The 26,028-nt window shown below is 35.9% G+C and overlaps 1 protein-coding gene across 1 annotated transcript in view; it reads right to left on the reverse strand.

Annotated features, from left to right (window-relative positions):
- Positions 1 to 1,277: 1,277 nt before the first annotated feature.
- Positions 1,278 to 26,028, reverse strand: part of LOC132111834 (EARP-interacting protein homolog) — a 54,039-nt gene continuing 29,288 nt past the window's right edge. The window contains exons 5-10 of the mRNA XM_059519455.1: positions 22,893 to 22,992; positions 15,347 to 15,483; positions 9,529 to 9,696; positions 7,877 to 8,044; positions 1,788 to 1,967; positions 1,278 to 1,691 (exon numbers count right to left, since the gene is read on the reverse strand). Of these exons, the coding sequence (XP_059375438.1) occupies positions 1,793 to 1,967; positions 7,877 to 8,044; positions 9,529 to 9,696; positions 15,347 to 15,483; positions 22,893 to 22,992 (748 nt within the window). The 3' untranslated portion in view covers positions 1,278 to 1,691; positions 1,788 to 1,792. The remainder of the gene's footprint in view (positions 1,692 to 1,787; positions 1,968 to 7,876; positions 8,045 to 9,528; positions 9,697 to 15,346; positions 15,484 to 22,892; positions 22,993 to 26,028) is intronic.

Here is a 26,028-nt window from a genome sequence, read left to right on the forward strand (position 1 = left end):
ATGGACTATCACTTAATGTCCTTTAAAAAATGAAATAAAAATAAACAGAACCATCAATTAACAGTTACTACTTAAATTTTTGGTGTTTTCAGAGAAAAAGAAACTGTTACAGTAAAAACATGTTAATTGGTTACCTTACTGTTTACTGTGGAAAAATCTTAAATGGTTTAATATCCCATTATATGTAATTTTACACATTGAATCCTGTCAGATTTATGGTTATTGCAGGTGAAAACTAAGAATTACTGTTTTATTTATGGTTTTGTTTCTTTTCATTTTCTTGGCTGTAATGTACATTAGGGTGTTTTGTTTTATATTTTCCATTATTCAGTTAATGGCCATTGCATTATTGTAGTGTTTTTTTTGACAGCTGCTTATGACGAACTGCACATTATGGTGGTAATCAAGTACTGTTTAATGTATACTGTATATATATGAAAAAGCATATTTTGGTACGGCAGAGAGAGAGTGACAAAGAAACTGGCCAAAACAGACCCAGTTCGACCAGGAACCAGGAATGACCAGGAAACTGGAGAGCAGTCTGATCAGTAAATGAATCGCAGGAAAGCCATAGCACGTAGTCTAAGATCAAATACCAGGCGAGTGGTTGCAAAACCAAGAAAAGCACATCATAGTCAGGGACAGGCGAGGATCAATACAAATAATCAGTCCAGGCAAGCAGGCAGAGCCAGAGAACAGAGACACAGTCCAAACAGTCTGGGCAGCAACGGAATAAACTGAATAAATAAAAAGAAACTTATAACTGAAAAATCTAAGCAAAAAGTGTGAGTGAAGCATAAGCAGCAAAACACACTGGCAAAGAAAAGAGTGAAAATAAGAGGCTTAAATAAGAGAACTGATAAAAAAATAACAAACAGCTGTGAGTGGGTGCATGACCATACTATCTGCAAAATGCAATCAGCTAAGTCCGGCCAGTAAACTTTAAACAGGACCATTCCATAAGTGAATATAACCTTTCATGGAGACCCAGTTGAATATCTCCATGCGCACTTCCATCCAGCGTGTCAACAGAACAGCAGGGGCAGCAGGGCTTGTGACAAACCATTTTACCTCCCCGCATCACTGACAACAGACCACGCTGAGATTATGTATTCAGAGACTCATTTCGCCAGCCCTGGTATTGACGGATCGGACCACGGCCGTCCCTTGGCAGCCAGAGATGTGGGGAGTCAAGCTGTAATTAAAACAGACTGTCACTGGAGGTTCTTTAACAAACACTCGTCTCACAATTACAAACGAAAAAGAGGAGACCGAGATAAGGAGAGAAGGACATCAAATCTTGCTCTTTAATTAAAGCTGTTTTTTGGGAAACATACAGGGGTAATTAGGCTTTTTCTGACAGCTCCACAGAGCATTGCTTTTGTTACAGCAGACATGATAAGACACATAATCATAATTAATCTTCAGGGTTCTGATTTTCCACAGCACCAAACAGAACAGACGAAAACACAAGAACACAGATATCTGCGTAATCCTGGTGTTTTTATGAATGCCAGACCAGCTCAATAAATCATCAGGTGTTGGGAAATAAGCACACAAATACAGCAAAAAGTAACAGCGCAGCTGCTGCAGACGTCTGACGCGATAGAGTTTACTTAAACAGTCCCGTCTGAAGTCAAAGCAGGATTTCACTTTTCCATGTCTGCAGAAGCTGGGAATGTGAGTTCATCCTGGAAAAAGAGAGAAACAAACACTTATTTCTTGCACATTACCCATTATTGAATAGTATCAATAATGTCCCCGTTTTCCACCATTCGTCTGCTCACCTGCTTTATAGTAGGATGCGGTATTTGAGGGCTCGAGGGACTCTGTTAATCACCAGCCGGCCGTCATAGCTGAGGGAGGCGAACAGCCAGGGGTCTGCAGCAGACCACTCCACAGCATAAACGCTGTCCTCATGCTCCTCATATGTGGCTATGATGCTGTCCTGCAGGGGCTCTTTCCCCCTTCACACAACATACATGAGCAGAGTAAGTGATGCTGTATATATAGATGTCTATATATATAGATGTATTCGCACTGTGACACACAAACTATATCAAACCAAGACTCAGCTGAATTAACGTACTGAATAGCATTAAATTCTATGAAATTGAATACATTTAAACATACTTTTAAGTTAAACTGCCATAGAATTGTACTGAGTGCATTTGAACAAAAAACATGTATTTTGTAGAATCAAACTAAATCAAACTCGACTGATAATTACTAGATTTAACTGAACGAAGCTAAACTAAACTGAACTGAAATGAATAGAAATGTACAGAACTAAACTAAAATACATAATCTCTATTTGTGGAATATTTGTGGAACTGAATGAAACTTGACTGAAAAATACTGATCTAGACTGAACTACATTGAATTTAATAGATGAAGAGTTTGGTTCCAAATTTTTTTTTTTTTTTTTTTTAAATTAAAAAAAAAAAAAAAAAAAAAAGTTTCAGACAAAATCAGTATTGCTCCTGGTCGGTACTGAAAAGTGAATTTTTACGCAAAATACGATATTCGCAGATTTATAAGGTCATGTTTCTCCCTTTTTTTCCAAACCGCGACAAACGTCAGTCTCCCTTTTAGCAGAATGCAATATATCTGCTAAACCAATCACAGCGCACCATTCCATGCACTGTAAACAGTATCAACCAATCAAAGCGCACCATTCTATGCAGTCTAGACAGTAAAGGCGGTGCTATGAATACACCCAGCAACCTAGTTTTCCTCTTCTACTTTGTACTTTGTGATCAACAAACAAGGGCTGCACGATAAATTGCATGTGATTGTCATGTGGATTTCGTTAGTAAAGCAGATTCTGTGATTAATTATACCAGTATATCTCCATCACGTGCTTTCAGATAGAAATTATTCAGATGTATTTAATACACAGAGCCATAGATCACTGACAAGCTACACTATATGGCGTTCATGAGATGAATAACATTCGATTATGAACGCGATACTGCGTAGCTTGTCAGTGTTAGCGTTTATTAATGCCATTTATGTTTTTGTCAATACAGTACATAGCACTAGTCAACTAAATGAATGTAACATGGCAAAGATGAATGCACTTTTGGAAGTTGAATGTAAGGGATATGTCATTTTGGAATTTCTGTGGCCTATGTGATATTGTTGTCCATGTTCTTGTTCATAATGAAATTTTCTTTTATTGTTGTAATTCATTTATAGCATTAACAAGATAACCTGTTGAATTCATTCAGAAGCGATGACTTATGAATGTATTTTTAGTCCATCGCCTGTATGTAAGATTAGTATTGACCAAATTAGAGGCTGTAATATATGGATTAACTTATTATGTTGTGTATTTTCATCAGTTTCAATATAATTCATATTGATTCAATGGATCCATTGCATTTTGAAAAAAAAAAAACTATCATGGATTTATTGAATTTTGGGGAAAATAATAATAATAATAATAATAAAAATGTATAAATCTTTGTAAATCAAAACCTGGATTAGAATTCTTAATGTTATCATGACCAAAAGATGCATTTTGAAAGGATTTATTGCGTTTTGGAATCAAACTCTTCATATAGCCTATATATATATATATGTATATATATATATATATATATATATATATATATATATATATATATATATATATATATATACAGTATATATATATGACCTGGCCTGGCCTAACTGACCTGGCCTAACTGTAGTTAAGTGGACTAAAATTAATAGATTTGTACTAAATAAAATTAAAAAGAACAACCATATTTCAAAGAATTTCACTGAATCACATTCAGTGAAAAAATAAATAAAATATATATATATATATATATATATATATTGATTGATAATAATGAAATAAAACATACATATCATTATAATATACAATATAACAACCTTAAAAATAATTAGAAAATTAATTTTAAATGTATTTTTAGAAAGTTAATTTCAAAACGTGAGATAGTCTAGTCGTATAGGCTGCAGCCTTATGCATAAAAAAAGTAATTTACACAAAGGCTCTTACTGCATGTTATGGTTATTAAACATTCATTATGAAACCATTAAAACCACACAATTTCCTTATGTTGTATTAAGAGGCTTTTCGATCTACAGGCTAATGAAAGTTTTTGAACGAAAAATCCTGACTTTGGCCGTTGGTCCACTGTACAAGCATACATATCGGTGTGTACTCACAATTTTCTCTGACCACATTTTCTCACACCATAAAAATAAATAAATAATAACAACAATAAAACCTTGAACAAAATAAGTTGTGAGAAATCAAAAATAATAGGATAAACCTGCGACATGAAACACTAGAAATCGTATAATAAATGGGATATTAACTCGGAATATATGTATTACATTTAAGGATGTGTGCATTATGCCATAAAAAATAAAACGATTGAGAAGCTTATTGTTGCGTGTTTTGGCTAGGCCTAGTTTTACCAAATTTTGGCACTAAAGTAACATTAATGTCACAAATTATGAAAGGCTTGAAACTTACATTTAATAATTTGCTTATTTATTTCAGGAGGTCACACATATTTATTTATTATATGGTCTTTTTAACACATTGGGCCCTATAATACACTCGGCGCAATGTCGTTTAATTAGCAAATGCATTTGCGTCATTTTTGCGCCCATGGGCGTGCTGGTCTAAAAAAGAGGTGTGTTCAGGTGCATTGCTGGAGCAATGCTATTTTAAGGAGCTGAAAATAGACTGCGCCATAGACCAACTCAAACCTGGTCTAAAGTCTGGCTCAATGTTTTTTCTTTGTTATTTAAAGAGCATACACGCTGCTTATTAAACATAGGGACACACAGCAGCACACAAACATGCCAAATATAAGATTTTAAGGATTGCAATGCATACAAATTTTATATATATATATATGCCTACATGTCATAATGGATAGTCATCGCATGTATCAGAATTAGGCTATCTATTTGCTCGCACACGAGCAGCTCTGTTTCATCTCGGAGACGCGTTCTGTCTTTGCGCTTTCAAAATTCCGCTGTTTAAATCCGTCATGGCATGAGCGCAACTGGCTCTTAAAAGGAATGGAAGATGAGACTCTGATTGGTTTATTGCACGTTACGCCCAAAAAACACCCATTACTCATTAAGAGAATAGGGACAACCCATTTAGACCATGCGCCCGGGCGCGCCAACCGTTTTTCCGTCGTTAAAATAGCAAAAGTGGATTTGGACACGCCCTGAGTGCACCTGCGCTGTGCGCTTTACACTGTGTTTAGATAGTTAAAATAGGGCCCATTTTATTCCCATATACAGAGTGTAATGGTGTACCCTTATTTTTCTGTAAACATGAATATTAACAAAACATTGTGCTTCTGTAAAATAGAGAAAACAAACCGGATGCGCTTTCTGCCATCTCTGTCTGCGTGAACATGTCGAGCTTGGGCTGAAATGCAAAGCTCTAAAAGCAGGTGCAGTTTTGCTTTCCCGTGTCAAAAACTGATGGTTTATATTTACAATAAGCTACATATAATAAATATAAGACTGAATCCATGAAGGGATAATAATGACAGTAAGATGTTTATATTATCGCGCTTTGGTTCATACTTAATTACTAATAATTAATTATTATTACAGCAAAAATGGGTTTTTGTTCCATTCCTAATTTTTTTTAATCTGAGGTTTAAAAATAAACAGTGCTATTACCATCGGTGCTATAAGTCTAAGTCTAAATATTCTTCAAAAGCAGCATCAAAAAACAACTTGCTCACTGGCAGTTCAGTTCCTGAACTTAATTGAAAAGAACAAATTTATTTCCCGGAATTTATGTGGAACAAACTAAACTGAAAAATACTGACGTAGATATAATTGACCTTATCTGATCTAAACTACACTGAACTGAACATAACTGAAAATAATTGAAAATGAACACAACCGAAAAGAACAAATATATTTTGTGGAATTTAACTTTATCAAGCTGGACTGAAAAATACTGCGCCAGATTGAACTGAACTGAACTAAATTCTTCAGAATTAGATTAAAAAAAATTTGAAAAGAACACATGCATTTCGTGGAACTTAAATGTATCAAACTTGACTTAAAAATACTGAGCTAGATTTAACAGAACTGACCTGAATGAAATTCTACTGAGCTAGAAATTAATAGAAAGGTACTGAACTCATTTGAAAAGAACAAATGTATTTTGTGGAATTTAACAGAATCAAACTGGACTAAAAAATACTGAGCTAAATTTAACTGAACTGGCCTGAACTAAATTATGTAAGTCGCTTTGGATAAAAGTGTCTGCTAAATGCATTAATGTAATTAAATTTGGGGAAGTCGTGGCCTGGTGGTTAGATAATTTTGACTCCTAACCCTAGGGTTGTGGGTTCGAGTCTCGGGCCGGCAATAACATGACTTGAGCAAGGCACTGAACCCCCAACTGCTCCCCGGGTGCCGCAGCATAAATGGCTGCCCACTGCTCTGGGTGTGTTCAAAGTGTGTGGGTGTTCACTGCTGTGAATTGTGCACTTTGGATGGGTTAAATGCAGAGCATGAATTCTGAGTATGGGTCACCATACTTGGCTGTATGTCACATCACTTTCACTTTTCACTTTTGAAATATCAAATACAAATGAACAGAATTGTACTGAACCCAACTGAAAAGAACAAAAGCATTTCATGGAATTTAACTAAATCAAACCAGACTAAAAAAAAAATAAATAAAAAGATCTAACTAGATTACACACTGACCTGGGCTGAACTAAAATATATTGAACTGGATTTAAATGAATAGAAATAAACTGAATTATTATTGAACTGAAATTAAGTGAACTGTACTGAACTCAAAGGAAAAGAACAAATGCATTTTGTTGCATTTACATAGAAAATCTGAGGACGCAATAAAGCTCAGGCAGAAGTAGGCATGTCCTGGTATTCGTAATGCAATATATCATGGTAATGAATTATTCAGAATTTGGAATGTATTTTAAGAATACTTTTCCCATCAACTGGTCAAAATGCACAACACCACTGTATGTTGCTTGACAGATGCATGTACTGCTCTGACATGAATAAGCACGCATGAGAAGCACATGGGGAACACGTGAGAGACGCGCTGAATGAAAGCACATTCACTCTCTGACAGCAGATGGCGCTAAATGCAGAAAATTCTGTCCTTACCCTGGAAACCCCGTAAATAAAGCAGCTGCACTACTTTCTAAAACATATTTAAATAATTTTAAATAGCCATTCAGATTTGTGTATTCGCTATGATGTTCATCACAGTGCGAAATACTTATATATTTAGACTTAATAGGCTATTTATTTTCAAAGTTTTTTTTCATTTTAATCTAGAATACAACATGCCGTATGAAAGTGTTTTGATTCTTTATTGTTCATTCACACTTTACATTAGGGCTTCATTAGTTAACATTAGTTAATTCATTAGTTAACAAACTGCCAATGAAAAATTCTTCTGAACATTCATTAATCGTAGGTATTCCAATATATAACACGTTGTTAAAATTAAAAATTGCAACTGTTATTTAATATTTTTTTTAACAAAGTTTAATAATTTCTCATTGCGAAATGTTAATGCATTACCTATGGTTAATAATGAGATCTTATTGTAAAGTGATAGCTAGTGGTCTTTATAGTTCTTTTGCACTTTAATCTGTGTAAAACGTTTAACTTTATATATTTTTCTGTATTGCTTTATTGTATAGTTATTTTTGTTTTAAGAAAAAAAGTTATTAAACCTGTTATACTGTATTATGACAACTTTTTTTCAATTTCGTGATAATACGTCTACCGTGATAAAAGCATTAGCAATTAATCACAACATGAGCATTTGACACCGACATATCCCTAAGCAGAAGGTAAGAGAAACAGAAAGAGATTTGTGTACTTGTCTTCCTGCTGGCTCTCCTCGTTGTCACTGAGGTCGTCGTCGTCCACCAGGTGTCCGAACGGCTCTGAGGAGATGGACACCATGTTGGACAGGATGACCCTGCTGTCGCTGCTGCCGGTGAGCAGCAGCTGGTCGTGAGAGTGATTGTACCTCACACTCCACACCCTGAAACACACAGCACAGTGTCACACACGCCTGTGTTCCTGTCCCCACTCATCCACCTCTTCCTCTGTCTATATAAGCCTCGGGCACAGCCCTCATAGCAAGGTATTGTGGGAGGATAACTCAGCAGTCAGCAGTAAAATCTGGCTCAGTCAAGACTTCTCCCTAACTAATCTCTCTCCTATCCCAAAATATTACCTAATGCCTCCCAGCCTGAGGCTCGGCCGAACCCCTGTCGCTGCAAACACAAGAAATGAGAAACATGTATTGGACATCGTTGTTGTGGCTTTTTCCAATCTAAATAGGATCAAAACGACTATGATTGATCCGGCGCCTCTATCTTTAAGAGATAGCATCCTGTGGCTGACAAGCTATCATGCCTTGATTGGTGCGTGCGGGAAGCGATATGCATGATTCTGAGGCAATTATATCCAGTGACTCACACCTACGAGCAGATACGCTCTCAAATCACACACACACACACATTTCTCTTTCTCCACTGAAAGATCTGCAGTGAGCTAAATCAAGCTACACTAACACACCCCAGAGCACTGTAACACAACTATAGCATCAGCAAGATGTAAGAGCACAGATATACACACACTAATTAAAATACTGTCTTCTACATTTAAGATAACCATGTTGAAACCTGACATGCATAGATAAAATTCTACGGGAAGGGTGGCTTTGACCGCCTGGTTTCAAGGAAGATGTGAAAGATCGCGCTAACACAAGCCTCAAATCTCATGAAAGACAATTATCTTTGATGTGAATGAAATACAAGTATAAATGTGTCTGCAAAGGTAAGTCACATTAGACAGATTAACGGCTAATTAACAGAGATTTCACACATGGGCATTTCAGCTAATAAAAAGCTATTGTTGTGTATCATTTACCACGGATATATAATGAACAGGACACAACATACAGGTAGTCTCATAATTTTAATGATTCGATTCTGTTTTGTGTGTAATACAAACAACTTTTAAATACACTATAGTTCAAAAATGTAAGATTGTTTCATGTTTTTTAATGAAGTCTCTTTTACTTTCCAAGGCTGCATTTATTTGATTAAAAACAGTAACACTGTGAAATATTATTACCATTTAAAATAACAGTTTTTTATGTGAATATATTGTAAAATGTAATTTATTGCAGCATCATTAATCCAGGCTTCAGTGTCACATGATCCTTCAGAAATCATTTTAATGTGCTGATTTGCTACTCAAGAAACATTTATTATTATTATTAATGTTGAAAACAGTTGTGCCACTTCATATTTTTGAGGAAATTGTGATAGCATTCAAATGTTTGGGGCAAGTAAGATTTGTTTTTTAAAAGATACACATATGGGCAGAAGATACATTTTTTTTAGAAAAAAAAAAATAAAAACATAATTATTCCAACTAAAAGTATTTGACCTGTAGTGTAAGTGCACATTTTCAGACTTATTGTGCAGTGATGGTGTGTGTGTTGGAGTGTCTAACCAGTGAGAGTGCTCCTCCAGACACTTGACGGGTTCGTTGATGTGACGCACGTCCCAGAACTTGACTTTACAGTCGTCTCCGCAGCTGGCCAAGTAATACTGCTTGTTGGGGTTGAAGTCCAAGTCTCGCACCAGCTGCCCATGAGCGTTTTCAATGCAGTAGATCTGACTGTGAACAACAAAAACATCACATCACACACTCAGACCTACACAAATGAGAACGCAAATGAACAACTGAGAGAGAGAGAGAGAGAGTGATGAAGAGAGAAGCAAAGAAGATAACTAGAAGAACAGACAGAGCAGGAAAGGGAGAAATAAGGATAGAGTGTTTCTCATGAATCAAAAGCAGCCTGAGCGTCTGGGTCTGAAGGTCAAACTTCCATCAAGCGTCATATAAAAGTGTGACAAGCCATAAAGCACAGGCTGCTGGCATCCTCTTGCAAGGTGATGACTTCCTAGGCTGCAGGCTGGATTTGCTTGTTGCTCTGTGTGTGTGTGTGTGTGTGTGTGTGTGTGTGTGTGTGTGTGTGTGTGTGTGTGTGCGTGTGTGTAAGAGAAAGAGAGTTTTATAGGACCTCAGGCTCATCTGTATGGACTAAACAAAATCCAGATGTATTACTACACCATAACGTCTGGATTTTTCTACTCCCATTAGCCGGCTATCTTGCCAAACACTCTGACAATTAACATGCTAATTAAAAATCTCATTAAAACAGGAAGTGAAATATTTGACATTTGAGAGTGTATGGAGCTTCAATTAAGTCTCTATTCAAGTCGAGTCTAAAGCAGCCACTGGAGAGCCATGTTAACAGTGAATGTCTCGTTTTATGTAGTGGGAACATTAAATCAATAGCAGAAGACATTAATGTTTTATCTAGAGCTGCAACTAACAAATATTTTGGCCATCGAATAATCAGACAATTATTTATTTAAATTGATTAAAAAAAAAAAAAAAGTTTTGTTCTGTTTTTTGTAACAGACATATGCTATTCAATATCTTTCTCAGTGTTCTCTAGGGCTGCAAATAACAGCTAGTTTGGCAATCGATCAATATGACAATTATTTATATTTTAATCTATTTAAAAAATGTAATTCCCTATTCCTTATTTTAAAATAATTTTATTATGTTGTTATTCTATATCTTGCTCAGTGTTTTTCTTCCGTTAATTGTAAAAAAAAAAAAAAAAAAAAAAAAAAAAAAAAAAATATATATATATATATATATATATATATATATATATATATATATATATATATATATATTATATTTTATCTTATTATTTAAGATTTCAATGAAACATGGTTCATTTATTGATCTACAACAATTTTTTTGTCAAATTGTTTTCTCATTTTTGGTCAATAGTGAAATGAGTGCTTAGTTCAAAATAGCATAATATACAACTTTTAATTTTCTATACAGGACAGAAATAGTAGAGTAATATGCTATAAGCTTTAAAGGGGTCATATGATGCGATTTAAATTTTTCCTTTCTCCTTGGAGTGTTACAAGCTCTTGTTGAATGAAGAAGATCTGTAAAGTTGCAAAGACTAAAGTCTCAAATCCAAAGAGATATTCTTTATAAAAGTTAAGACTCTGCCACGCCCCCTTAAACGCCTTGTTTAATTAAACACGCCCCACATGTCTATGTCACTATGTGGAAATATTTGCGTAATGTCACCCAAATGTTCACAAAAAGAAAGAAGGCCTGTTTTCAGTAACACAGTTAGTGTTGAAGCAGTCATGTCAGGGAGGTGCTGTGTGTATCTAGGAGAAAGCAAAAGCACTTTATTTGGCCTTCAGGAAGTAGACGCATTTAGGAATCTTTAAGATTACTTACAACAGAACAGCAATGCATTTTATGGACGACCGTTTCGTGAACCTATGGGAGGAGGTCATTCTGACTTTGCTAAGACAATCTGCCGCTTCTGAATCAGTTACTGTAAGTATGTTGTGTTATTAGTTTAAGTATTTGCTATTGAATGTTCAAATGCAGAGTTTTGCGCATCGCGTGTGTGAGCCTCAGTCTGCTCACTGACCTCATGCATTTTGCATGCCAGAAAATACAGACTGTTGAAGTTCCCAGAGTTGAGGTGCACAGTTTTATTTCAGAAACAAAAATCGTGTTCAAAACTAGAAATGTTTACTTGACGATTGACAATCAAACTGAACCGAGACTTAACTCAGACTCCAAGTTAGAGCCTCACAAACAACACAAGTCTTTAGCTCTACAAGGAGAAATCTTTCTCAGAATATTGTGACAGTATTTACATATAAGGGTATGTACTCAAATGTCCTATTGAGTGGCATTTACAGAAAGATTACAGAATCATTTTAAAAGTATGCCATAACAAATGTAATGATTATTTAATTCAAGTAAAAACAAAGTTATGGTCCCACTATATTAAATGACCCTATATACTATGTACTTAACCGTTTGACAACATATACTTATGTACATACTTGTAGGTTCATTGTAATTATTTTAACACTTTAGGGAACACATATACACTAGCTGATATTACTCGTTATTAATTACCATGCCTATTACTAGCATACTGGTGGTTTATTAGTACTTAACTAATAGTGAATTGTGTTCAGTAATCTGAAGTGTCAAGCGTCACCATAATTACATAACAACATGTAGTTGTGCGGTGAATCCATAGTCTTGTAGATATTTAATGTTAGTACATAATAGTTGTACTAACGCTGAATATAAAGAGTCACCCAACCCCCCCCCACCTCCCCCCGGACCCTTTTTTTTTAAACTACTGAGGTCAATGACCAGCTGATTGGTCACACAATCTTCAAAATGTCTCCTTTGTGTTCAGTAAATAATGACAGAATTTTAATTTTAGCCTGGACTATCCCTTTAACACTAAATGTCCTTTAAACATCAGGTAAACAAAAAAGAATCTGTGTGTTTTACAGGTTCTTTTTGACAAATGGACCAGACTCTATGCTGATATTGTTGTATGCCCTCTAGTTGGCCTTAACAGAGGAGACCTCTAGCAGACGGACGGGTTGTGAACTTTCTCCCTCTCCTGGTTAAGGAGCAGAGGACGCGTCCCGAGCCACAGCCAGGACCGACCCAGCAAAGGAAATGGAGCAAGAAATGAGGTTAGCGGCACTGCTCCTGAGTCCTTCATGCTTGTAAATGTGAAATTGGGACCCGATAAGGCAAAGCCTGGGTGAGCACATGCCACGCAGAATCGGACAGAGATTAGTTTGTGTTGGTCCTTAAGCCTGCGGACACGCGCGGGCCAATCTGAATCCCCTGCCCAATGTCCCTTTCCCTGGCCACAGAAGTCATTATGAGCCGCTGTTCCGCACTGCAGCGAGGCAAGGTTGGCTGATAAATGGACGTGGCTGAGCGGATCGGGCTGCGGTTCCCCAGCGCTCTCGGAGCCGGACCTTTGTTTCCATGGCAACAGCCAGGCACATGACAGTGAAGTGAGACAGGCTGAATGGAAGAGCTAGAGGCCTGATGTCTACAAGGAAGACAGTTTAAAAGCATGTGGATTTCAAACAGCTTTTGAACGCTCTGCAGGAAATGGCACTTTCTAAAGGCTACGGGTTATTAGACAGACAGCAGGAAAGTTAAAAGGTCAGGAGACAGTATGTGGATGTATGTAATTTGACACACTGAGAATACGTCCCGTGTAAAAACACTGATGTGTATGGCTCACATTGAAACAGGATATAGCTTTAGGTTAAATTATTGCCCTTTTTTGTTTTTGTAGTTTTTTTGTAAAAGACGTAATGATATAGGTTTTGCAGGATCTAGAGTAGGTTTGACATAAAAAAAATACAAATAAAAATTATAAAAAAAAATCCCGGCAGAAGAGAAATACAAAATAACAATTCAACTGATCATTCATTCATATAAATTAAATAAATTCATACAAATTAAATGATATACTATTTTTTACATGTAAATGTTAAACTTCTTAATTAGATTTTTTTTTTAATAATTAATCAATCATATTCATAACGTACACACACACACACACACACACACACACACACATATATGTGTGTGTGTGTGTGTGTGTGTGTGTGTGTGTGTTTTACAGAACCACAGATAAACAAATACCTTTAAATCCATTGTATTGGATGTTAAATCTTTTACCTGAATAAATTTATTTTAAAGATATAATTAATTATTGTAATTATTGCATGTTTATTCTTTATTGTGTTATATTCATTACATTATATTTTTTGTTACAGCAGCACAGTTATAGTCCATGTTATACCCTTTATTTTAACTTCAAATTTTTAAATAATTTGTATTGCATGTTTCATTCTATTTAAATTTTTGTACTTTAAACATTATTTTTACAATTATAAAATAATATTGTATAAAAAAAATTCTAAATGAACAGCTTTCAACCTAAAATGGAATAAAACCTTCATCTGGAATGGAAACAGATGAAAAAAAAAATTCATCACTGTCAAAGGGGAAGCAAATAAATGTACCATTGGGCATATTTGACATCATTCTAGAGAGAGAGAGAGAGAAAGAGAAGCTAAAACTTTTGATGAAGCCATTTAACACCTTCCTCTCTGAGCTGTAAATGATTGTGCTGACGTCTCCTGAAATCAGTGCAATCAAACTGCAGGGCATATTCTCACGCAACAGTTATCATTCGACCTCAATCTATCACAGACTGCTCTTTCTACCAGAGCATCCTCTGTCAGTGTTATATACAGGATCATATTAAAGTTATCTCACCTTTGTAGGTTTAATACATAGTTTGATATAAACTGCATTACAGATGGAAATATTACAGATTTATCTTGATATGACATTCATCATGTAATGCTAAAAATAAGTAACAGAAACAGTACTTTTTGGAGTAACTTTTTAGACTATACCAAGTGTACATGTTGTCAAATGTTTGTGGGAAAAGTTTCCTGTTTTAACATCATGCCATAATAATGCGATAATAGCTACAGTAAGAATTCACCTCCCAAGCGCTTTACTGTACTTTGATACAAACTCTGTCCTATGCATCTCAATCATCCTCATCTACTGGTCTTCATTTTTCTCTCTCATCTCATCTCATCAGTTCTGACTGTTTTCCAGGGATCAATAGCGCTGTGATTATTATTCCTCCAGCAGAGCTCAAGTGAACATTCATTTCTCTAGGCACATAGCTTTTCTAGAAGCTTCCCTGCTCTCACTAAAACACAAGCTGGATCACGAGAACGGCACAACCGGTGAGGAACAGATCACCGTATCAAACTAAGACTATTGTGATACATTTCTTTCAGGTGTGATGTTTGACACTGAAGAAACATCTTGAGTCTGAAGTTCAAAACATTTAGTAAACGGAGTACCAAAACGTTCCAAGGGAATACCATTATCATTATGCATTTTTGGACAAGTACCATGAGCATGACATGGATTTCTGATAACTTAGAGCACCAAACCTAATGAATTACCACAAATTACTACCTACACTACTGTTCAACAGTTTGGCAGACTTTAGGACTGTGCAAATAATCGGAAGCGATTTTCATGCACATCTTGTCATTAAAGCCGGTTCTGTGATTAGTATCACAGAATGGAGCGGCATTTACTACAAAGAGCTGTAGAGCACAGACAAGCTACACAACATCGCATTCATAATTGCAGGCAATTCATCTAACGCGATATTGTTTAGCTTGTCAGTGAACATCTACAATCTACACAGTATGTGTAAAAATGTTGTCTTGGGTTTGTGAACTCAAACTCAAGTTTGTAAAGTAAAAGTTTAAGATACTTACAAAACAGTAGCCATGCACACAGTACCCAAATGATGCTCCTCACGTCTTACCTCATGCTCCGCAGGTCCCAGCCTCGGATGGCCGTGTCATTGGCTGTGGCCAGCTGTGTGCTGTTGTGATGTGGGCTCCACTTGCCTGTTGTGAACTTCAGCTGCCCTTTGCCCTCCAGGGTGGCGCTGCTCGAGATCTGTGGGAGGAAAATCGATCCACATCTCCATCAATGGTTGCATATTCACCAGCAATTTCAGGCAAACCTACTCACAGTCTTTGACAGACACAGAATATATCAGCGCATATGTGCCAATAGGACTAAATGCTCTCATGACACAAGTCAACGTAGCTGAAGAGAAAAGCATTGTTTATACTGGGAGTTCAATGCAAAAGGTGCTCTCAGCCTGGGAAGACTTTGTTGGCTTTCTGCTCATGCAATTATACAGTGGCCTTGGTTCTGGAGGTATCATCCATTATTTCAATAGACAAGTCTCTGTTAAATCATTATAAGCCATGAACCAAACCAACCAGCTATGAGATGAATCACAACATTATAAACTTTGATTTGAAGCAAAAAAGGGGGGGGGGGGTGAACTTAACTTTAAAGGTGCTGTATGTAAGATTTTGACTCTACTAAAGCATAAAAATACCATAATATGTTTGCAGATATTTAAGAAACATGCTAAGTTAACATACTTGTTTATCTGAAAAACAATGCTACAGTCAGTTATTCTCCTTTGAAAATGTGTGTTCCGTGCCGGAATGTCAATCTTTGTTTTGGTTTGTGAAACCTGCCCACTGCCTGTTTACCCAATTGATTTCATTTCATTCATCGTCAAGTGCACTCGTTCTTGTTGGTGTTGTCAATCTGGCAACCTCCATGTGTTAAGTCTGGGTGAAAAAACCCTCTCCGATATTTTGAATTTGGACTGCAATACCTAGTATAACCACTGGGTGTGGATCCTACATACAGCACCTTTAATAAGGGTAATTAAAGCATTAAAAATAATGAATCATGATACAAAAAAAGAAATATAAAACAACATATTTCAAGTTTATTGCAAAAAAAAATGCATATAGATCTATATATTTGAAACTAAAAAAATAAAAATAATAATAATAATAATAATAATAATAATAATAATTGTGCCTGTGGTAACATCTCTGAAAAATGATATTTCATGCTTGTTACGTGACACTTTCAAAGTGAAATGTCCAGTGAGTGATGCTAAAAACTAGATGAATGTGAATCTGGCAATGTTTTATTATGTTGGCTGTTGTACTGCGGCACTTTGGAAAAATGAAGTGAGTGGAGCTACAGGTCAATACTCTATCGTAGCAAACTTGAGATTAAAAAAAAAAATAAACCTTTGCTGAAACAACTATGGTACTTTATCGTGCTTCTACAGGTACTCTTTTTCCATGACCCATGTTTCATGGGACTCATACCCGAGCGCTTCACAATGCAACTGCAATGCTGTACCAGGTGCGCTACCGAGCAAGTTCACTATCTTAAAAAAACATACAAATGGAGCTGTTTATGTGATGCATACATCAAAATGTATTAGTTTAAAAAATCCTGTAATATGATAAAAGGGTTTGTAGCTTTTAACAAAGTATTGTGTATGGAACTGCATTAAACTATGCCTTCATTAATTGATAATTTGCATCTGTAATTAATTTGTGTGAAAACGAATAAAAGTTATTTGTGTTTTACTTCCTCTAGTGTTCATTTCAACTGCAGTGAAGTGTACGTATAGTCAAGTTTTTGAAGATTTGCAATAATGAAGAACCATAACATCTGAAAAGTCACTAGAAAATAAAAAAAACAAAAATAAAAAAAAACACTGATGAATCAAAAACTGGTCCTTTATCTAATAAATAATCACAGAGCAATGAGTGATAGCTTTGTTATTTGTACTCAGTTGTGGTTGTGAAAGCCTTTTAGAAGCAGTTTTCACGTTCTCTGAACCTCTGCTGCAGATTTTTTTTTTCAGAGTTTGTTACTGTGCTGTAGCTCATCGACCACAGAGAAAACAGATTCAATATTCCAGCATAAGCACCAGCCTGAGCTACTGAACAATAACACATTGATCCACCTTTTGATCACCGGCCCATCTAGACAACATTTTAATACATGATAAAAGCACACTTAAAACAATAGGGATCATCAATTTTTGTATCATGCTACTTTTTAGAATAATCTATTTTGGTGAAATGTTAAGACAGCATCATGTGTCCTTTGCTGAGGAGAAGAAATGCAGAATGCATTCCAAAAAGCTCACTAGAAAGTTCAAAGAGATGATTTTTTTATTTAAATATATTTGTATTTTTTATATTTTGCCAAAGCATATATAACAACAACTCAATATCGAAACATTCATAAACCAAGATTCACTTGAGAAGCAAAATGACTTAAGAAACTGCATCAAAATTTAATTTATGCAAAAACAAGCAAATAAATCTACCAACAGTGCATGAAAAATAACATTGTTTACCCTTTGAATTGCGCTTACTTATTTATTTTGCAGTGATTAAACTCTAATAGAAGTATCACTGCTGCCTATGTAGAGTGTTCCAAATCAGTCACGTATCATGTTAGGATGCTAGATATGTTGACAGAAGACAGAAAGCTTTTGGAGCTTAAGTGTGCAAATGTTAAGTGAAGTAAAGAGTTAGCCAGGATAACAGCATCAGTGTGTTTGTTTGGGTTTAGCAGGTGAACGTGTGTCAGTGTGGGACTTCCGCAATGGAAGGCTTAATAAGAAAACACTGAATGCTTCCTCCCTTTGAACCTTATCCACCGCTGTCGCTCATTAGACAGTGTCTTTTTAGAAGTAGGGTGACCACCTATCCTGCATTTTGCGGGACATTCCTGAAATTGAGAGCTTTGTCCTGCGTCCTGCAAGACGTAAGCATTGTCCCGCCTTTCAATTTTCTCAAAATATGCATTTAATATCACATCAGTTTCCAACTATTCTCGAAACGATTTCTAAGATTCAGTCTCTCTAAACCCCTCCTATCTGTGAACCTACTCTGCTCTGATTGGTCAGATGGTCCAGTCTGTTGTGAATGGTTCTTTCTTTTTAAAAAACAATAACTTTATTTATCATGCACTTTCGGCTTTACAACTTCACATATCATTTACATTCACATACAGCTACATTACAGATGGCATGAAAGGCAGTATTCGAAATGGCATTACAGGGTCATTTTAAGAGTGTACTGTTGAATATTTTCTCAGCCAGTTTGTTTGAGAACACTTCTTCCTTTGGAGAAAACACCCTAGATACATGTAGAAGAGAGCTTGGTGGCTGCTTCTCGCCTCCTTTTCTGTTTGTGGGATTCAGCGATATCTGAATAGAAAGAACACTGCCAGACGCAGCGTGGTGATAAACACATCAACCTGAGCTGTTCTGAATAACAGAGGGATGAGCGGATGAGGGAGGCTGATGAGTGTGTGTGTGTGTGTGTTTTGTGAGGATGGGGGCGGCATGAGGGAAGATTTGCATGAGGCAGATTAGCATTCTTCACGACACCGCTGGAAACGGAGCGCTTTCCGAACATCCTTTCTGTCTCTCTTTCTGCCTCCCCCTCGTTTCCCTCTCTCTGGTGTTTTTGATGGGTGCTGCACTTAGCAGGCCTTGCCACTGCATAAACTTCTCTCACTTTGCATGCAAAGCTGACAATAGCAGGACCTCATGGAGTGGCTCAGTGTGATGTCAACCATGTGCCTTTTCTCCAGCCACCATTGAGAGCAAGAGTGTTTTGGCATGCGATGATTCGTCAAATGTTGAGTCAAGGTTATGTTCGTAAAGGCTTGTGACCCCGTGGTCTGTGAGCACAGGTCCAGCAGGCATTAATTACTAACGACTTCAGCTGATTATTAATGAACATTATGTGCAAAGCTGTTTCTTACTAATAGCACTGTCAGTGAACCAGAGAGGTTTCTCCTCATTATGAATATCAGAAATTTAGAACCCTATGATTTCTGCAATGTGGAAAAAAAAATCAGAAAAATGGAATTGAAAGTGTAACGTGGAATGTCACAGAATTTGTCATATTTTGGATGAATACATGCACTTTACCTGGATTTCATTTGAGAAAACTATCATCAGATAGTTATCTACATTTGTAAACAACTCATCAAAACTTTCATCTGTAAATAGCACATATGAATATTCACATTTCTGTCTACTGACATTTTAATTTTCTATTTATTTTATTACTATATTGTTTTTTTTTCATCACTTATCGTCTATTCTCTTAATTTTTAGTGATTTTATTACCTTAAACTACATGTATGTCCGCTCTATGTTTGTACTTTCTGTACTGGAAGCTCCTGACACCAGTATTAATTCCTTGTGTGTGCAAACACAATTGGCAATAAAGCTCTTTCTGATTCTGAGATACACACATAAAGTCAAACGTCTTTACTACAACCCACCAAATTACTGCACATTCTTTGCTTTGCAATTCAAGTTTGAGTGCATGAAGACATGTCACACCAAAGTTTACATCAACAACACCAAATGAAATTGCTTCTCATGTTTCATCCTCATTTGTGAAGTGCCAAATTGGTGGAAGTGTGAATGAGATTTAGAGAGCTATGGCACATGGGAAGGTTTTCGGTAAGTTAATACATGAAACTGTGAAAATCACATTCACGTTTTACATTTAAGCATCTAGCAAGATCTTTTATCCAAAGCTACTTACAATAGAGGAACAAACAAAGCTACAGCATGACTGCACAAACATACACAAAGTGCATAAGCATGGCCGTACCCATGGACCTCAGTATTTTGTCTTAGATGTTTAAAAAACGTTGTGAAATAACCAAGATAACTGTTCTTTGGTGAGTCCAAGATATTGTACAATGTCAGGTTAACTGACTTTTTTCATATGTCAAAATGATGGCAAATCAAATCAAAGATGACGGGCATTACCATTATTTTTACCAAATGTGGAAGCCTAATGTCCAGCACAAAGCTTCAGTTTTAATAGTCAAAAAGTGAGACGTAACTAAACATTTAATTTCTGACGACTGTGTTATGACCATAGACTGTAAAAAAATATGGACAAAGCGTCTGTGACGTCACCCATAGACTTTCTGAAGAACGGGTTTGAAGCATAGACTGTATAAAAACAGGTTTGAAGCCGTTTATGGGGGGTATGGGCTGCGCCATCTTGGAAAATCTTGGGAAATCCTAACTCCGCCCACCTTCTGACGCAGCGCGCTTCACTCAGCTCGCTCTGCAAATTCGGTCATCTCTGTGTATATTTTAGGCAACGAAATATGTTATAAAACACCATACTAACTATTTTCGTTTTCATTAAAAGAAATCTTAAACATTATAGCCACACAAATGTGGTTCAGGCAATGCATATTGATTATATTCAACTAGACATAACGTTTGCCTATTTATGAAAAAACTAAATATAAAACACAAACCTGCCTCTTTTCATTTTAAATATAATATAAAAATATTAAACATTTTATGGTCCAGGAAATATGTGCATTTGTACTAAACAACAGATTTTGCAGTAAACAACATTACAGATCATCTTTGTTGTATTAAAATTTTAAATGACAAAACTCAACCCAGTCTCTTTTTGTTAAATTTCAGTTTTATCAATATTAGCCATTATAAAAGTATAAGTAAAAGGTATAAGAAGCTATACAAATAAAGCAAACAATTCAGTTAAACATACAAAATCAGCGCTCTAGTCTAACCATACATTGGTAAAGTTAAATAGCTTATAAAGTTATGAAACTTCCCCTCAGCCAAAACGATTGACCAGGGAAAAAATTATAGATTTACGAGACCAAAAATCGCCCATTAGATATACACAAGATGAATTATATCTCATGTTTAACCACTACAGAGACGCCAGAGTCCGCGGCATTGGCGGCAAACTTTAGAAGGTCTAGCCGAGGAAAGACTGCTTCAGGCGGGGTACATGAACGCCGAGCGCCCGGTCGTGGCTGGATCAACTGGATCAAATTTTCATAAATCTTTAAATAAACCACAGATTTGAGCTTTAAACAACTCCATTCTCGCCTGAAAACCTCTTAAAACTACATTTCATGATACAGAAACAGTAGTATTATATGTCAACTGTATTAAAAAATGGCGCTTCTTGTTGTCATTCTCGGTGGCGCTGCCTTGTCAGCTGTCAATCAAGCTGTCACTCAAAGTTAACCACACCCTTATTGTCATATATTTTATATCTAAATACAATATAAACTAACAAGTTAGAAAAAAAATCACCCCCCTCAAAGTTGTCAGGCACTCGGAAGCTATCGAAAAATACAATAAAAGTCCATGGGACCAACCTGTAAAAGCATGAATTTATGCTGTGAAAACGGACATTTTAACATGGGGGCTATGGACATTTGCTCCCTTTTGGGACCTTCCCCTGGCGGATTTTCGATGTATTGCAGTTTTTCGCACTTCCGGGTAGGCTTCATTTTTAAGATCAGAATGTTGCCGCTTGGTTATGACAGAAATGTTAAATGAACAACAGTGATATCCAGGGATGCAACTAACTCAACTGGAGCCATTTTCAACACATTTTCCGCATAGGTTATAGATAAGTTCACTTGCTTTGGTCCGGACCAAATACAATGTTGATTTTTTTGGTTTGGTGTAGTTCGCTTTCACACTGCCCTTTTTGCAAATGAACCAGAAATTGTAAACAAAACCGCACGCGGGCTAAGGCAATCAATTAATTGGACAGAAATTTTCAAGCGTACAAGAGTTGGTTTGGAACCAGACCGAGACCACCTCTTCAGCTAGGTCTTGGTATGGTTGTTTGGTCCACACCTGTGTGCGATTGCTGTATTCACACCTGCCCAAAAGATCTGCACCAAGGGGGGAAACGAACTTGATTTCGATTCAATTGAACCAAACAAGACAGGTGTGAATACACCCTAAGACTGAATGTTTGCATATTGCATTTAATTAACCTTTTCCTCATAGCAATTCATGAAATTAATTTATCATCCTCAGACCTACACTAGAACATAATAAAACTTTTTGACTTCGATAAGTGTGTATAGGTTGTGGTTCGGACAGTCATTTACCCCATCAAAACAAAACGTTTATTTGCAAGTGGAACAAATTAATTACCTTTTTTCATTATTCATATTTATTCCTTTAATTTTCTCTTTTTGACAAGAGATCACCACCTACCCAACAGGCATCTTAAAATACAAAAAATGTATTAGGGGAATCAGAAATTTTTCCTCATGAGTCATTTAGATTTTTGCTTTTTGAGTAATTTTTCATGTAAAGAAAAGCATAAACATTCTTCAAAATACCTTTTTTGTGCTCCTATAAAAAAATAAGTTCAGAGAGGTTTGAACGTATATATGGTAACTCTTTCTTTTTTCCTTAACACCAATTCTATCTACATTCACTGGCAAGTCTAACAGCTATAGACATTGTATTGTCTCAGTGAGAACTAATGGGAACTGTAAATGAAAATGTTAGGAAACTAAACGTGGTGCCTCATATAGTTGATATGGTGTGCCAGTATAATGGCTTCAGCACCGAGAGAAGAGCGGAGAAACACAGCAATTATGAAAATAATGAACCTCACCGTGGCCTTGGTGGAGCTCTCCTGAAGGTCCCAGAGCAGCACGTGGTTTTCAGCCAGAGATATCAAACGCTTCCCATCACCCATGGGCTCCCATAATACACTGCAGGAGACATGAGAGAGGACATTAACAATAGATGACCAGAAATGCAGTCATGTGCATTTACACTATCCTGTGGGATTTATTATTTATATAATAGAATGTTTGAATGGTACTCTTTGTATATGTACTGTACGCAGAATGCAGAAAAGGCTATGAGGTGTACAACAATTAACCAAAATACAGTCTACACATCTATTATCATTTGCTATCCAGACATCAGAGGCAACAACAGAAAACATCTGTGTGAGAGAAAACGTATCTTTTCTATACGAGAGGTCAACTGCAACATCCAAACACAGTGGAATAATCCTACAACCTTAACCCAATCAGGTAAATCTATCATAATATCATAAAAACAACTAAAGACATATATTTTAGTGAACAATTTAGATGAACAATTTATGGTGAATAATGAAAATATTTTAAATGAATCTAATTCTAATCCATTATTAAACAATACCTCCAACAGACCTTTTTTTAACTTTAAAATTAAAACAATTTATTTTCAATCTTTACAAATAAAACATACATATACTTAAATTCCAAAATAAAATAAATTCAGTGATCATTACCCAGTATATGATTGAATGCATAAAAGAATGAATGAAGGAACTGGCCATAAACTGGCACACACACACCTCTTAATTTAACATCATTTTACCTATTGAGTAGTTGTCATTACATTTCTTTTGCATCTATATTTTGGAAAAACTTCTGTGGAACAATGTTTCATTTCAAAGATTTTTTCACCCCATTTTGCTCTTATATCTGTACTGTAAAAAAATGCTGGGACAAATTCCTAAAAGTATTAATTAATAAAAAAAAAAAAAATCAAATCAAATAAAAACATAAAAATAAAGTCTATGGACACTTTTTTTGCAGGTTGTACCAGTGGGCCCTGTCTGAAATTGTTTAATTTGTATGTTAGTTCTGTTTATTTACTTGTGCTATTTACACAATGTTTAAGCTTTTTCAAGTTTGTAGGTGTCCAAGTACACAAACTAAATAATTAAAAGTAAAATAGCACCGCATTGTCTTCAATGTAAAATGTACCTTCAACATTTCTCATATTATCACAGTTTATTTGCTATAGTTTAGAAAATGGTAATAAAATATGACAAGAACTCAGAGTTACACTGTGTCAGAACAAATTTATCTTGATAATATCAGATAACTTTGATAGAAAATGTAATGAATTACAATCAACCAAAAATTCAGACAACTGTTGACAATATTTACACAACTATTAATACTTTGTTGACCAATTACCAAGCAATGCTTAATTTTGTTCAGTCTGTGGTGTAAAAAGGTCACCTTAGCAATTAAAGAAAAAACACTTAAGCAAAACATGGTGAGGTCAAAGTGTCTTGAGTTATTTTTGGTCCCAAATTGTTTTTATCAATTTCACTGGTAGTCCACAGTATAAAGAATATTTGGGTATAATATGTCACAATTCGATGTACTTTGCTATGCTGAACTATTGTGTCCTGCACCCACTAATAAAAAAAATGTCAAAAATATATCTGGTGTCTGAATAATTTTTGGTTTGACTGTGGATTAATTCTTGTTAAAATTACAGGTAATTCTGTCAAGAACAGTAAGTGATTTTCTTTCTTTCATTTTCTTGGATTAACATTAAGGACACCAACGGCAGCTAGTAAATACGCACGGCCACTTTAAGAGACAATGCATCCATTATAATGATACACATTCGATTTCTTTTTCTGCTGTTTACTTACACTTAAGACGTAACCAAGATTTTTCTCGAACATACTTTCCAAGACGGGTATTTATTATTTGTCAGTACAAGAGCAAAGGCAAATTCAGTGCCTCTCTGAGTGCAAGCACTTTGAGATGCGTGTTTGTTTCTTGTGTTTGAATGCTTTAAACTCTTCTGAATGTTTAAATTGGCAAGGCTTAAAACATGTGAAAGTGATAAGCTTTTGTGACGACGCGCAACAGTGTCCCATCAACTGTCTTGAGCGTATTTTTAGGCTGGCCTCAGCCAGATGGTTGAGATCGCTGGGGGCCCCCCCTCAGCCATGGACCCCTATAATCGTCACCACCTTTCACCCCACTAGCGACGGCCCTGGTCACGCAATAACACACATAAAATAAAAGACGATCAAACAACAATTTGGTATATAACTTATACAAATTACAAATAACTTGCTTCTTGCATCAGATCAAGGCTGCATCTCATTGCTTGTTTTACTTGATCTTAGTGCTGCGTTCGACACCATAGATCATGACATACTCATAGATCGATTACAAAACTATACAGGTATTCAAGGGCAGGCTCTAAGATGGTTTAGATCCTACCTGTCCGATCGCTACCATTTTGTTTATTTAAGTGGGGAGTCATCTCATTTACCTTCTATTTTCAATATACATGTTGCCCCTTATATTATTAGAAAATACGGGATTAGTTTCCACTGTTATGCTGATGATACTCAACTATATATCTCAACAAGACCAGATGAAACTTCTAAATTATCTAAGCTAACAGAGTGTGTTAAAAATATAAAATATTGGATGACCAATAATTTTCTCCTATTAAATTCAGATAAGACAGAGATATTACTTATTGGACCAACAGTACACAGAATCTAGTAGACTACAGTTTGCAACTAGATGGATGTACTGTTACTTCCTCTACAGTCAAAAATCTGGGTTTTATATTAGACAGCAACTTGTCTATTGAAAACCATATTTCCCATGCTAAAATATGATCATATTACCCCAATTTTACAGTCTCTGCACTGGCTACCTATTAAGTTCCGTATCAGTTACACATTATTATTACTTACCTATAAGGCCCTAAATGGTTTAGCTCCTTCGTACCTAACTAGCCTTCTACCACGCTACAATCCATCACTCTCCCTAAGGTCACAAAACGCTGGACTTTTGGTAGTTCCTAGGATAACAAAGTCCACTAAAGGAGGTAGAGCTTTTTCACATTTGGCTCCCAAACTCTGGAATAGCCTTCCTGATAATGTTCGGGGTTCAGACACACTTTCTCTGTTTAAATCTAGA

Source organism: Carassius carassius, chromosome 31 (assembly GCF_963082965.1).
Source record: "Carassius carassius chromosome 31, fCarCar2.1, whole genome shotgun sequence".
NCBI lineage: Eukaryota > Metazoa > Chordata > Actinopteri > Cypriniformes > Cyprinidae > Carassius > Carassius carassius.